At 39.5% G+C, this 13,657-nt stretch overlaps 1 protein-coding gene across 6 annotated transcripts in view; it reads right to left on the bottom strand.

Annotated features, from left to right (window-relative positions):
* The window catches only part of LOC104956142 (C-Jun-amino-terminal kinase-interacting protein 4-like), a 33,156-nt gene extending 21,971 nt beyond the window's left edge, over positions 1–11,185 (bottom strand). For all 6 annotated transcript variants that reach the window (XM_010783590.1, XM_010783593.1, XM_010783589.1 and 3 more), the window contains exons 1-2: positions 10,547–11,185; positions 2,484–2,604 (exon numbers count right to left, since the gene is read on the bottom strand). In XM_010783590.1, the coding sequence (XP_010781892.1) occupies positions 2,484–2,604; positions 10,547–10,846 (421 nt within the window). In that variant the 5' untranslated portion in view covers positions 10,847–11,185. The remainder of the gene's footprint in view (positions 1–2,483; positions 2,605–10,546) is intronic.
* Between the last annotated feature and the right edge of the window lie 2,472 nt (positions 11,186–13,657).

Raw genomic sequence — 13,657 nt, 5'->3', positions numbered from 1 at the left:
CCACCATGCATCAACAAACCCCTCTGAACCAGAAGGAGACCGGTTATCTCAGCCCTCTGAAGCAGGGACTTTCAATCTTAAAATGACCTAGCAGCTCCTTGGGTTTTTTTTATTTCAATGGTGTCAAAAGTGTTATATTAATGGATGTGGTTTGTAGTAGGGTTTCAAGATAAAAAAAAACTAATTTCACCTATTTCGGCTGATATTGCAATTGATTCACAATATTGGAGGGCATTAAACAAAGATATCTTTCAGAAGTCCATAGAATACGATTTGTAGGGCCAGCAATTCTCTGTTGCAACAGTAATTCCTTAATTTAGAATAAAATGTACACATATTTAGCTTGCAACACGTATTGCGCCTCCTGCAATTTGAACATTACACTGGTGAATAGCCTATATTGCCATTACCACTTAAAGAGGCCCTATGTAACACTATATTGGCTAACGCTCCAACACATTGTACGTGATATGCCAAGGGGCGTATCATGTGCGGAAACATTTCCCACACATCTCATAACGGATGACCAATCCAAAATAAAGACCTTTTTAAACATTAAAGCATGTAAACATATCACAGTAGAGGCACAACATACAAATATGAGCCATGAATTTTGCATAATATAGCCTCTTTAAGTTTAGATGAATATGCAGCCCCAGTTTGAAATGATAACATTCAAAGTAACCTTAAGGTAATCACTGGAAATATTGGTGAATAGTTATTTTTTAAACTACACATTACCTGTTTACAATTTAAAGTTAAACTAAAGTGGAATAAAGGTAATTAACAATAGACACACTTATCTTAATAGTAACAATCACCCTCAGTGGTAATCCATCTGTGGCCTTAAGGTGAGATCAGTTTGTAGTCACAACAGCCACACAGTCTTCCTGCATTGCCAGATGCCAGCAAAGTCAAATGCCCTCTAACAAAAAGCTGGCAGTGGCACTTCAAAGTCCCTTACCATCTGTAAAAGTGGCCATGAAGAGCCGGCTGTGAGCTGTCACAACTTATTTGCACGACCTGTCATGCTTCATGCCTTGCAGCACGTCGGAAATATTGTTTTTTTCAGGTGTTTAAGGCTCATGTACTTGATATAGAAACAACACCTACGTAATCAATGAAGAACAGTTCCGCAGTGAGCAGCTGCATAGAGGGATGTAAACAGTGATGCAGTGTGCCTATGAGAGGGCTGAAAGGGGAACTAGGAGTGGAGCAGAAATAACCTGGTTAAATACAGAGGTGTGAGTAAATGGAAGTGATGCTAAGGAAAGCCCCACATGATGTTCTCATTCATGTCAAAGTGAAATAAGTATATAAAATACAAAAAGTAAATAAAGTGATAATAATTTTGAGTGTTTGTTGTCGTTTATCCAAGTTTTGTTTGTTTTCAAATTTCCTTTGATACAATTTAGCAATAATAGAACAACAATTCGGTACCTAATACATTCTACTGACCTAGAGTGTATACATAATTACTTTCATTATTAAATAATGTGCTAATGTTCCCTTTTTTTATTTGATCTTCTTTAAATCGATAATAGCTAGGTGTATGAAATGTTAAGCATTTTTAATGTTTACAATATTTTCAGTCGATAAATGACGTAAATGTATTGATTATCCCAGAAAATTTCCCAACAATTTTTCTGTTGACTTTTTCTAGTTTCCCCTCTAGTACCTCTAAACAAATGCCCAGAGTTGAGTCTATTTTTTATTTGTATTATTTAGTTTAATTAATCAGTTTCCTTTGGTTCATATTGTAGTTAGAGTATGTTTGAGTGATCCACTGACATCATCAAACCCACACTAATGTTCCCTCAGCATGAATGAGGCGTATTTGACGGCCCTGCGCTGAAACTAACAAGCGGTCACACACATTGTCAACAGTGCAGTCATGCACTCATCATGAGGGATTTATTTTCATGATCTAAAAACAGTCTTTAAGACTTAAGGGAAGACTTGTACTTGAATATATTTTATATTTTAATATCTCAGAAAAAAGCATTAGATCACTCACTTTTTACATGAGTGTTTTAGGCAGATAATTATCCAAAAACATGGAAAGATACAAAAATAAGGGTTTTCTAGATGAAAAGCAAGCAGGTTAACAGCCTTGACTCTTCCTGTACTTCAAACTGAGCCTTTCTTTATACCATCTGATTATTATATTACAGCTCATTTAGCAGACATGGCAGTTGGCAGACTAGTCATGTTAACCTGTGTTAGTTACCTTAATTAGCTGGGACATGGGAGTCCATCTGCCCTCTGGCAAATCAGGCTAACAAACAGTCACAAGACCTGCACAATGTCAATAGTGCTCACAGGGTCGTGTGTGTGTGTGTGTGTGTGTGTGTGTGTGTGTGTGTGTGTGTGTGTGTGTGTGTGTGTGTGTGTGTGTGTGTGTGTGTGTGTGTGTGTGTGTGTGTGTGTGTGTGTGTCCCAGAATAGAGGCAGAACAGTAAAACCTGTGTGTGTGAACTTACTCTGATCGGCATAGTTTTTAGTTTTGCGCTCCAGCTGACGGGAGTGTGCCTCCAGCATCACCAGTCGACTCTGCAGATCTTTCTTCTCGCCGTCCTGGGAGTCTTCTAAGACGATGTACCTCTGCAGATAAACAAAGAACATACAGGGAAAGAACAAAAAAGGAATTATTATCAAAGCCCTGACATTTTAATGAGTACTGTGAACTCCTGGTTAAGTAATGATCAGATGATTGGTTTCTGGCAGTGACAGGAATATCACACATGCATGCCTTTTAATCATCACCGTCTATTACATTAGACACTTTCAGTATGCAGGAAATAGAGTTGGGGCTCCTCATTAAAGCTTCTGAAGCTCAAAGAGAGAAACTGGGTTTAAAACTTGAAAAACTCATTTCAAACCATGTAACCAAGTTTAGAGCCTAGGGGTTGGTTGAAAGACTATTAACGAGGACCAGAAAGAGCACAATTTCACACCCATTTTTCACCTTTATTTTTTAAGCTTTTAATGGTCTTGTTCCTAGCTATTTATCAGATTTGCTTTCAACCCATGAACTCTGTATATCCCTCGGGTCTTCTGCCATTTGCTTTTTATCATGCTTAATGTAAAACAAATGCCCATGGTAATGTGTCTTTTTATAATTACGGCCCACAATTGTAGAACCGCTTCCTAGGACACCTCAAGTTCAATACAAAATAAGATTGATTAATTGATTTTAAATCTTGTGTGTGTGTTTGATTCAGACCTTCTCATGCTCACAGTGTTGACACCAGTGGAACATTGGGAACAACCGTATCTGTCTTCTTTCCATTGTGAATGTCATCTACCCTCTCAGAGCAACAGGTGCACAGCGCCGGCTTCTCAAACAAGAAATCTAACAGCCTTTGTGTGTGTTTTTGTGTGTGTACAGACACAGTTTACTGGGCGAGTTAGTAACAGTTGATTTCATTGTCAAGGTTGTTTTTTCAATCTTCACAGCAGCTGTTAGTAACCTCAGTCCTTCTCCGAGGGGATCAGGGACTATGACTGTTTTTATTTCATGAGAAAGTGGATCACAGAGATCATTGGGTGCATAAACACCAACATGCAAGATAAATCATCAGGAACATAACGTTTCTATACGTATTACTTCGATCCAGCTGGATGAAGCTTTGATGAGCCGACAAGATTTTAGAAAAACTAGAACAAAGTTAATGCAGATAACCCGAAAACAGGTTCCCTCCAGAAGGAGTTCCTCTCCCACACACCTGCCTGAAACTCCTCCATTGGACTTCTTTGTTTACTTGTGTAACAAAGTGACATCACTATGCAACACTCGCGCTCCCAAAAATGGTATGTGATAAAAGGGGTGGGAAATCTCTAAGCGTTAACCAATCGGAGCAGACTGGGCTCTGTTTTCAGACAGAGGGTGAGAAGAGGTGCTGCAGCACAGGCAGTATGAGAACAATAAAGAGCTGTTTGAACATTAAAGCATGGAGACATGTCACAAATATAAAAACCTGAAAACGAGCAGAATATTTCCTCTTTAACATTGAAATGAAATATGAATTGATGACATTGTATTGTACGCCGACCCAGAAGTTATCATTGCCCTTGTGCTCTTAAGGAAAAGCTAATCTGATTTTGTTTTATTGTATTGTAATTATTGCAATAAAACAAGCTCTTTTGGAAGAAAAAAAACGTGAATTATGCTGTCAAGTTCTCTTCAACGAGATAATAATTTAAAATGAACACCAGTTTTGTGATTTTTAAAGTTTAAATGCATTTGCCAGAATTAAAAAGCTTCCGTTAGGTTAGCTTTTTAACGACATGATCGCATTATTTCACATTGCCACTACTTATTAGTCAATGTATTGAACCTGTTAGAAACAAAACAAACAATAATAATTATTATTATTATTATAACAAAGAGAAGCAAAAAAAAAAAAAAAACGTTCAAGGTATAAACAAATAAATTTAATTCTCAAATAGTTTCTGTCGTGTTCAAAAGGGGCAAGAAGAAGCTTAAACATTGTTCTGGTCCGACCCCCTCTAGAGTACATTGTTCATGAAAATAAAAGATGAGGTCATCAGCATCCTTGATATTGGATTTATTGTTTTAAACAAATCATTGTTTGTACAAAAGAACCAAAAATAAATAACTTTTACAACAACAAGAAATTCACATGTCCTGCTCAGAACCATTCAGGATTTGGTTTCTAAATAAGAGTTTTAGTTTAGATAAAGTTGCACAGTATTTCAGCTCATCATTACAGTTATTCCACAGGTCAACCCCTTTTGTTGTGACTACTAAAGGTGGAATGTCTCATTTTAGTCTCATATATCCATTGACTTTTTCAAAGCCATAAAAGCTTTAAACTTCATGAGTGGGGCAGATTCTGTAGAATAAACATCTCTTAAGCTTATGTTAACAACAGACGCTACTTCAGGGATCTAACCAAACGCTTGAACAAAATGTCATTGACTTGAGACGAGAGAACCAGAAGTTAACATTTCTAACCAATTATCGGGTTTATGACTCGTTCCTGAAGCACTTTATAACCAACAAATCTAAGAATAACAATGATTCCCTTGTTGTTGCTTTTTTAGAAGGTTGGTTTGGTTCCTTCTATTGATGCCTCAGCTGATTGCTGAGTCAGGTGTTTGGTGACAGAAAAAGACTGTCCATCTGTAAACATGCAGTCTTGTGATGTGGGTGCTGGCTGTGGATGAGGGGCCCTGTGGTCGGGCCCTCGGCGGGAAGGATGGATATCATCTGAGGATCACCTGAGCTCCCCATTACAAACCGCCTCTTCTTTACACGCACAGCACGTTGAGAGTGGAGGTGCAAAACAAAGGTGTTTCTTCAAGATGCTTTTGTGAACTCTCTGAACCTCTAGCCTTTTTCTTTTTATTAATACAAAAAAACACAATTCAGTCATTGATGGGCTAAGGTGTTTTTCTCTGCCGTTTGCTTCTCAAAACTCAGCGTTTGGTTCTCAAAGCTCTTTCAGTGTAGAGAACTTTTTTTGAAATTAATTACCTGGAGTAATACTACTTATTCTATTAGTAGTGACATTTTTTCTCTCTTCCACAAGGGGTGAGGATGTAATGTGGGGCTTGAGGGAAAGAGACAGGGCCCAGTTGGGTCTGGGAGGCGTGTGGTGCAGTGGGTTGAGCGTTGGTGTTGGGATCAGGGGAGCACAGGTTCAAACCTCACTGCAGTCAGCATGTCGTTGTGTCCCTGAGACACTTCACCCCAAATTGCTCCTGTGGGGATTGCCCACAGTATTGAGTATGTAAGTCGCTTTGGATAAAAGCGTCTAACAAGTAACATGTAATGTAAAGTCTGGAACACCAAGGGAATATCTTAAATTCTGAAGTATGTGTAGTAATCTACTAAGAGCATTAACATAGCACTGGGCTAGACTACAGCCGGTAGGTTTCATAGTGGGGTGTGCCCCTTAATCTGGGATTGCGTGTAACAACACGAAGGGTAGCTAAACGGTTACAAGCCTTAGTTTCTGATCATTATAAACTGCTGAGTTTGAGGAAAACAGGTTTCTCCTCATTGGATTTACACAAACTATCACTGTTGAGAGTAGCCTACTGTGTGGATGACACATGCAGACAATACACTTCTATTGTATCAATAATTTTGAACTCCCAACATCTTCCTCTCTTAAACTGCTGCTCATCATATGACCCAGAAAGAAGGCTTGTGCATATGACAGCGCTCCAGAGAATGAGTGTTCCAGTGCTTTAACGTGCACTCTTCCCCCTACGCTGCTTGTATAATGCTCTCTTTGTCGCCGAGTGCCAACAACACACACACACACACACAACACATGTGGCTCCGGCACAAGTGCGTGCACACCCACACAGACAGGGCTCCACTGTATTGGCACTCAATTACCATTGAGTGGAATTAACTCCTTTCAGTGTTTGTGGCTGTGTGTTGTCTTGGCCGTCAGATGAAATTAACTGAAGCACTAATTAACTGTTTCAAATAGGATCATTACATTATAATCACACAGTTAATAATATTGAGGTAACAAAACATGCAGCCCTTTGTGGTAAGAAAAAAAGGCTTTAAATGAAAGCTTGAGGCAATCAAGTGACTTAGAATATGTGCATAGCCATAGGCTGGGCATATTCTCCAGACACACGCAGCTGCTGATAGACCTACTGACGGATGCAGTTGAATTAGAAAAAAAAGGTTTCTACAGACATGCCGGCAGCTTTGTGTGACTTAGGCACAGTGTTGCTATATGCTAAATGCTAACATAACAACATGCACATAATGAATGCAGTTGGCATACACTGTTTGTAGTTATACCTACGAAAAGTCATACGTAAATACCCCATGTAATCAATTGGTATGGAACCCATGTAATTGTTAGCCATGAGATTATACATAGTAGAAAGAGCCGCAAAGTCCATGTAGGAAGGAGGCTGTGGTGGATAGCTGGGTCCAGAAGAAATGCTGATCTATTTGTTACGCGTGTTCGATACTTCAAGTAGCTACAGTAAGGCGATATTTTCTAAACCGTAACAAGTGGTTTTGTTACGTAACAAAGTACTTATTACAAGGACTCGAAAGGCAACTCATCACTCAATCAAAAACTAGATTTCCTACAAATCGTTGTATGAGGATACATTGCAAAAGGACGATGCTAAAATGTTGATGCTAAAATAAGGTCCATCTTTGTTACATTTGCTTATTAGCGCTGGATATAACTCAAGGACGAATCAGGGAAGTCAGTAAGATGCATCCTCTTGTAACCATGAATACCTATTCAAATTTGCATTGCAATCTAACCAGTTGTTTTTCTTTATTTGAGTATTAACCCTGTTTGCCATGTTTTGTGGGTCTGAAAGTTTTGCCACGTCATCACCATTCAAATGTTCACAACGTTTTTTACATGAGCACAACGTTTTTCATAGATCTACGCTCCTAATTTTGCTCTCACAGTGCACCAGATTGATGCATACAAAATGTACAAAGTTATCTTTTTAAATGCATGATTTGTGAAGTCAAAGAGTAATCATTTTTATCTTATAACCGAAGTCAGTAAGATTTATCCTCTAGGAAACAACGAATGGCTGTAAACATTTGCATTGGAATCTAATCAGTAGTTCGTGAGATATTTCATTATGGACCAAACTGATGCACTGAGAGCCATCAGATTTTTGCTAAAACGTTTCCGCCCTCCTAATCCTTGTTCTGCATATTAATAGCTATATGTAAATGATAACGATCAGTCTTCTGACATCGTATGCGAGTAATATGTGGTTTTACACAGGTCAGCAGACAACCCTGAGTGGACAAAAGAACTGAGGGAAGGGCTGTTTTTCCCCAAGAATTTCCTGCCTTGCCTTTTCCTCTGCTCTGCCGAGACAAGCTACTAAGAGGGAGTATTCCTCTGGGCTTGGTGCAGCAAAAAGCCAAACTTGGCTGGTACAATGTGTTTGTTTGGCGGGATTAATGAGCGTCTTGTCACCCAAATGAGCAGTTTAGGAACCGAGTCTGTGCCCAGCTATTCACGTGCCTCCATTGAGTAGGTAGTGGCTTTGGTGTTGGAGGACATTTAGCATATAAACAGTGTGAGTTTCATGAATTTATACTATTGTGTCACAGTTTACCCGCGTAAAATGCAATTTAGTCACAGTTATTTGTAACTGACGGATTATAGATGAGGGGGATGTGTGTCTGTTTAACTTTTCAACCAACGGCTGTTTACACAAACTCAATAAAAGAACCTGAATATGAACTGCGCAAAGTATGGAAAGCTTAGAAAGATGCTGGTGCATTGGTTTCATTTTGCCCAGATACAAACGGTGAGAACTGTAACTTCTTTGGAATGATGCACTCTTGAGATTGACTGAATACGACAGCAAAGCATATTTATTTGATTTACATTGTTATTTTTTCACTAACTTCTATCATAAATAAAAATGTAGCCTACATATATTGCTGAACATTTCACCACATAGCTGTAAAACGAAAAAGTTATTTATCATTCGTCTCTCATTTTACATATACAAGCTTTGCGATTGTTTGCAATTTACTTGTAAAATTTTCTTTGGAAAAGTTTTACTCCAATGAAATAGCTATGTAAAGCATTATTAAAACAAAAGCAAACATTCCCCTTATCCTGAGCATCAAACGCCTGGTCATATCTTCTAACATTGTTTATTTATTTTTTAACCAGATATTTTCCTTATCTTCATTTGTAAATTTGGGTAACAGTCATATTTACCATGCTTTGTGGGTGTGGCTGTTTTATCATAACAAAATGATCTCAAGATTGACAGATAATGACAGTGACTATGATTCCTGCCATAACCGAGCAGTCCTGATCAGTAGCAACACACATTAATGCCACATCCTGAAATGTAATTGTTCATTCAAGTTCCTATATGAATTTTTCAGGAGCTGATCTCTGCTTTAGAGAGGGTGTACAGTTGCAACCTATGACATCATGCCAGCATAAGAATACCACAGAACACACCCATGAGGGTGCAGGTGGCCTGGCAGAGAAAGAGCTAGTTGTGTAGGAGACGAGGTATACAGTCTATGGGTATTTCACACACAGCAGGGAGAGGAAGCAAGAGCAATGTAAGCCCCATAACATACCAATGGAAAATCTCATGTGCACCGGTCCATCTGAAAGCTTTAGCAACATGCTACGACATGACATCAATTATTCACACACACACCGCTCTGTGACCTGTTGCGCTTGTCATTCAACATTTAGCTGTTGAGTCAAATGCCAACGACTCGGGAAACATTAAGGAGTGGCAACAACATGTGCACACTTAAAGTGGCGCATTTGCATCCTATTTGTCTTGCAACCAATCTCATCATCACCTGTATCATCCTAAATCACACTGACCGGAGGCAGCCTGTAACTTGGACCTTTAGTTGAGAAAATAACTCATCATAAACGGTACCCAGTACAGGAGCAAAGCTAAGAGTTATGTGTGGCTGTCATACCAAGGACTTAACACAAGTTTAAAGTCTGGGCAGTCAACATTTAACTCTAGATGCCCACTGTGGAACAATAGCTGTTTTTATACACGTTCATACAGTGCAGTGAAGGTCAGTAGGGGCTAGCAGCAGCTCAGTATACAACCACTTTGCTTTGACACCTCTCCATCAACGCATACTTTGTGCATGTGTGTATTTCAGGCCTAGTGTGTTTCCGTTCTACTTGTGCATGTATGTATGTATTGAGTGAGAAATTAATCTTCCCTGAACTTCCCTCAGGGATTTATTAAGCATGCCTTCTTCTTCCAGTAGAACTAAAAACACCATTGACTTATAATGAAAACACACACATCTTAAAATCAGACCCAGTGTGCTAGTGTCGACCTATGTGAATGTGTCATTGTCCAAAATTAGACTGCACTGTAGAGGTGAAGTATTGTAGAGCGTGGCAATAGCTTGAAATAAATGTGCGTTCATTGCAACCATCCTGCAAGCATATCACTAACTGGTTTGCATATCTGAGGCTTGACTTGAATAAATGTGGATGCTTTCAATCTGGCGCGCATTGACTGCAATCCCAAGTGTGACACGGTATCCTCATAGGGTGTCCATAGGGGCATGGACGTGCAGCTAAAGTACAGTGTGTGCTTCACATGTCATGTTTGCGCTCCAATTGTAAGATCTGGATCACATACATGGCGGTCTTTATAACGTCTTATGACACTGAATGGACTCGCCGTTCAGGAAATGCATTTACACCATCAAGCTGTAATTATTTAGAAAAGTTTGACGTTTTTATTCCCTCAATTTTCCTACATTAAATGCCCCAGTTAGTTTCAGCAACCACTTGAGGAAGTGTAGTTCTCCTATGAGAAATGAAGTGTGTGGGTATGTCAAACAAAACATTTGCGTTTATATTTCATAGAGTAGCTACTTATTTGTGATTAATGGGATATATATAGTTGATAAGCACCGCGACAGAGAATTGTCAGATTTATAAATTGGGTTTGTAATCGTTTTGTACCATAACACGAGCCTTTAATCTGTAATCCGGGTTATAAAGTAGTTGGGCAGTGTTTTAGTGAAACCCACCTCCTCTGTGTGTTTTCTCAGCGCCTTCTCTCGCTCGTACTGGGTGACAAGCTGCTCGTTGTCCTCCTTCAGCAGCTCCAGCTCCACTTCTTGCTCCTGGTTGACAGCGAACACCGAGTCCAAGTTCTCCAGCACGGCGACCACCAGCGGCATCAGCTCCTTCACTACGTCCTCCCCGTATCTCTCGATAAGCCGTTCAAACTCTCGGTATATTGAACTGGCCAGACCTGAGACCCGCTCGGACATCATGGTGGAGTTTCCCGAGTCATCCTGATACAGGACTACGTCGTCCAGCTCCATTTTCTTGCCTCCACTTCTTTCCCAGCTAAAGTTAATGAGCTAGCCGCAAGTTTCAGCTGGCCAGAGGCTGCCTGTCTGCCTTGCTACTTTAGCGCAACAAAACGGTGTTTCTAAAACATAGTTTGAGTGTTGTGTACTGTACAGAAGAGACACTGTACTTTATAAACAAAGTCTGTACTCCTCCTTATTCGACTGGACGACTGACTCTGATAGCTTGCTAGCCTGGGAGCTAGCAGCACTGAAAAGTCTTCACTTGGCTCCTGATTAGTTTCCCTGTCCAACAGATGAGCTCCTGATGCTGCCTTCAAGTGCTGTCGGAAAAATTGAGATGGACGAATATCTGGCGACATATGAAATTAATAAATATGCCCACTGCAAATACAATGCCGGATTCAAATTTGTCTCAGTTTTGACCAGATAAACACTAATCTGGATATCCAATTTGGCAAAACGCCAAAACCAAAAGTGCACCAAAAACAGCAAAAGCACTCCAATGTTGTAAAAGTGTTGAACAACTACAATAATACAATGTAATAAATAAGTGGCAAGACATACATGTACACTATCAGATCATACATTGTTGTTGAAGCTAAAATAATACTTTCATGTGTCCTGTTATATAGTTGCTATTGTGTGACGTCTAAGGGGTGGAGAACAAACCTTATCGACCAACCCTGATTATAAAATCTAAACGGCTTATTTTTTACTATATGTTTATTTACTGAGGTAAGGACAACGTCAGGTGACGTTTTCTTAATAATGTAATGTTTCCCTTTTGTCAGATTTATTTCAAACACAAATTAATTTCCCTGGTTGACTGGACATTCCCCTTTTATTTTAAAGTTGCAGGGCTTACAGAGGAGCCTAGTTATGTAGCTATGCCATTTTTTTTTCTTACATACATTTAAATACAAAAGTAGAAATATGTTGTTGAGCTAACTTTGATATTTTACATTCGGTCAGCACTGCAATTGACCGTGTCCCAGTTCAGAAATGGGAATTTCCGAGCATCACTTGAAGAGGTCATGAGTTGTTGACGGGACGTCGCCTTACGTCACATGCTAAAGAGAGCTGATGAAGGATAGTCAAAACTGAAGCTAATTGTTAGTGTTATTCATTGGAGACATTTCAGAATTAATTACACCCACTCTCATTGACTCATATGGCTGACTTTTTTTCAGTTCAATAACAGTTGCCAGTGCTGAGAATAGTACATGATTGTATTTCACCTTTTATAGTGTACAACAAATTAAAGGATGCAGAGTGTGCTTTACAAGTGTTTTAATTTATAACAAGAATTCCAATTCAATTTACTGTGAATATGAAATTGTTATGCAAGCATCAGTTGATTCAACTTTATTATATATCACCTGAAAAAAATATGAAGTATTCACAGCAAGTAAACAGGTTCTCAAGTAATGTACAATCGCTCTACCTGTTGCATTAAATATTTTCTGCCATACATCATGCACTATTGAAACTGCATTATAGTGAACGCAGAACAGAACTTATTGTAAACACTCACCTCTGTCTTTTTTTTTGTAAAGCAATTCTGTTGACTTATCTTTCTGTGATGCATAGGCACTGATCACCCTGATGTTTCGAGACATTAAACACAACACATACCAAGCACAGTTACTATACAATGAGGAGGTAATGCTCTAGTCCAGGGTAGAAGTTACCCTTGTATCCTCACATCCTGGATCAAAGCTCTCCAAAGATCAGGAAGACAGCATGTGACACTTACAGTGGCCATGGGGGTCTGTGTCTACCATTAACAAAAACATCAAAATGTAGAACAGACATTAAATTAAAACTGCAGCACTGGCAAATATGGTACACAACGCACATTCAAAGATCATGGCATAAAGTAGCTCACACAGTAACTCAGGGATTTGAAATAAAACAAATTGAAATAAATAATTAAAAGTGCAATTTAACAAGGTACTCATTCATGATGCTCACAGCAGGTACATTTCGATGGTTTAAGTATTCCGTCACCATTACAATCCATTTTTCAAATGTATTTTAGAGAAAAGGGGCTTTAGGATTAAACCTGAAGACAAGATTCAACTGAATAGCAAGAAAGTATTTGAAGCATGGAGGAAAACGTAAAAAACTGAAGTGTGCTTAAAGTACTGTAAAGTCTGGGAGCTCAGTCTCTTTCACACGTTTCAGACAGTGTTGTGATTGGTGTTGTTTGAAGACGACGGGCAGAGGGAGAAGGGCCGGTCCCTGGTCAGACTGGTGAGTGCTCGGAGCATGGCGTCGGGCATGTGATCTGCCAGCATCCTGGGACTGATCAAAACACTCCTGAATGACATTTCATTGGACCAGTCTGCGCGGTACCGGACCTGGGAAAAACAGGATCTGAGGGAAAAGAGAAAAACAAGAATTTTAGAGGCAAATCCATCCCACAATTTGCATTGCAAAGAGTCTTGGCAACGTTCCACCCAACACTGATACAAATCTGGTGGTGAGGTAGTGCAATATGTTGATATAGAGTGGTTGTATTTTCCATTTGAGCGCCAGCAAAGTTGCTGAAATACATAAACAATTCATTAGCGTCAACCAGCGTTTCCGCCAGGGGGGCGTCTTGCCGTCATTTGACGCCCTTATTCAGCTCGGGACGCCCTGAACTCGAGCCGAGGGCGTCCAAAAATATTAATAATTTGAGAGAAGATCGAGAGTTTTTATCGCTTGAAATGACGAAAAGGAAAAAGGACATCCCTCTGTTGGGATTATTTTCGGAGTATTGAAGATCGTTTCCCCGACATCGGCGGTGCCTGCCACAGGACAACATGGAACGTG

Source organism: Notothenia coriiceps, unplaced genomic scaffold, assembly GCF_000735185.1.
Source record: "Notothenia coriiceps isolate Sejong01 unplaced genomic scaffold, NC01 NC01_scaffold00025459, whole genome shotgun sequence".
Lineage (NCBI taxonomy): Eukaryota > Metazoa > Chordata > Actinopteri > Perciformes > Nototheniidae > Notothenia > Notothenia coriiceps.
Note: the sequence above shows the minus strand (reverse complement) of the source record. Positions and strands in the feature narration are given on the sequence as shown.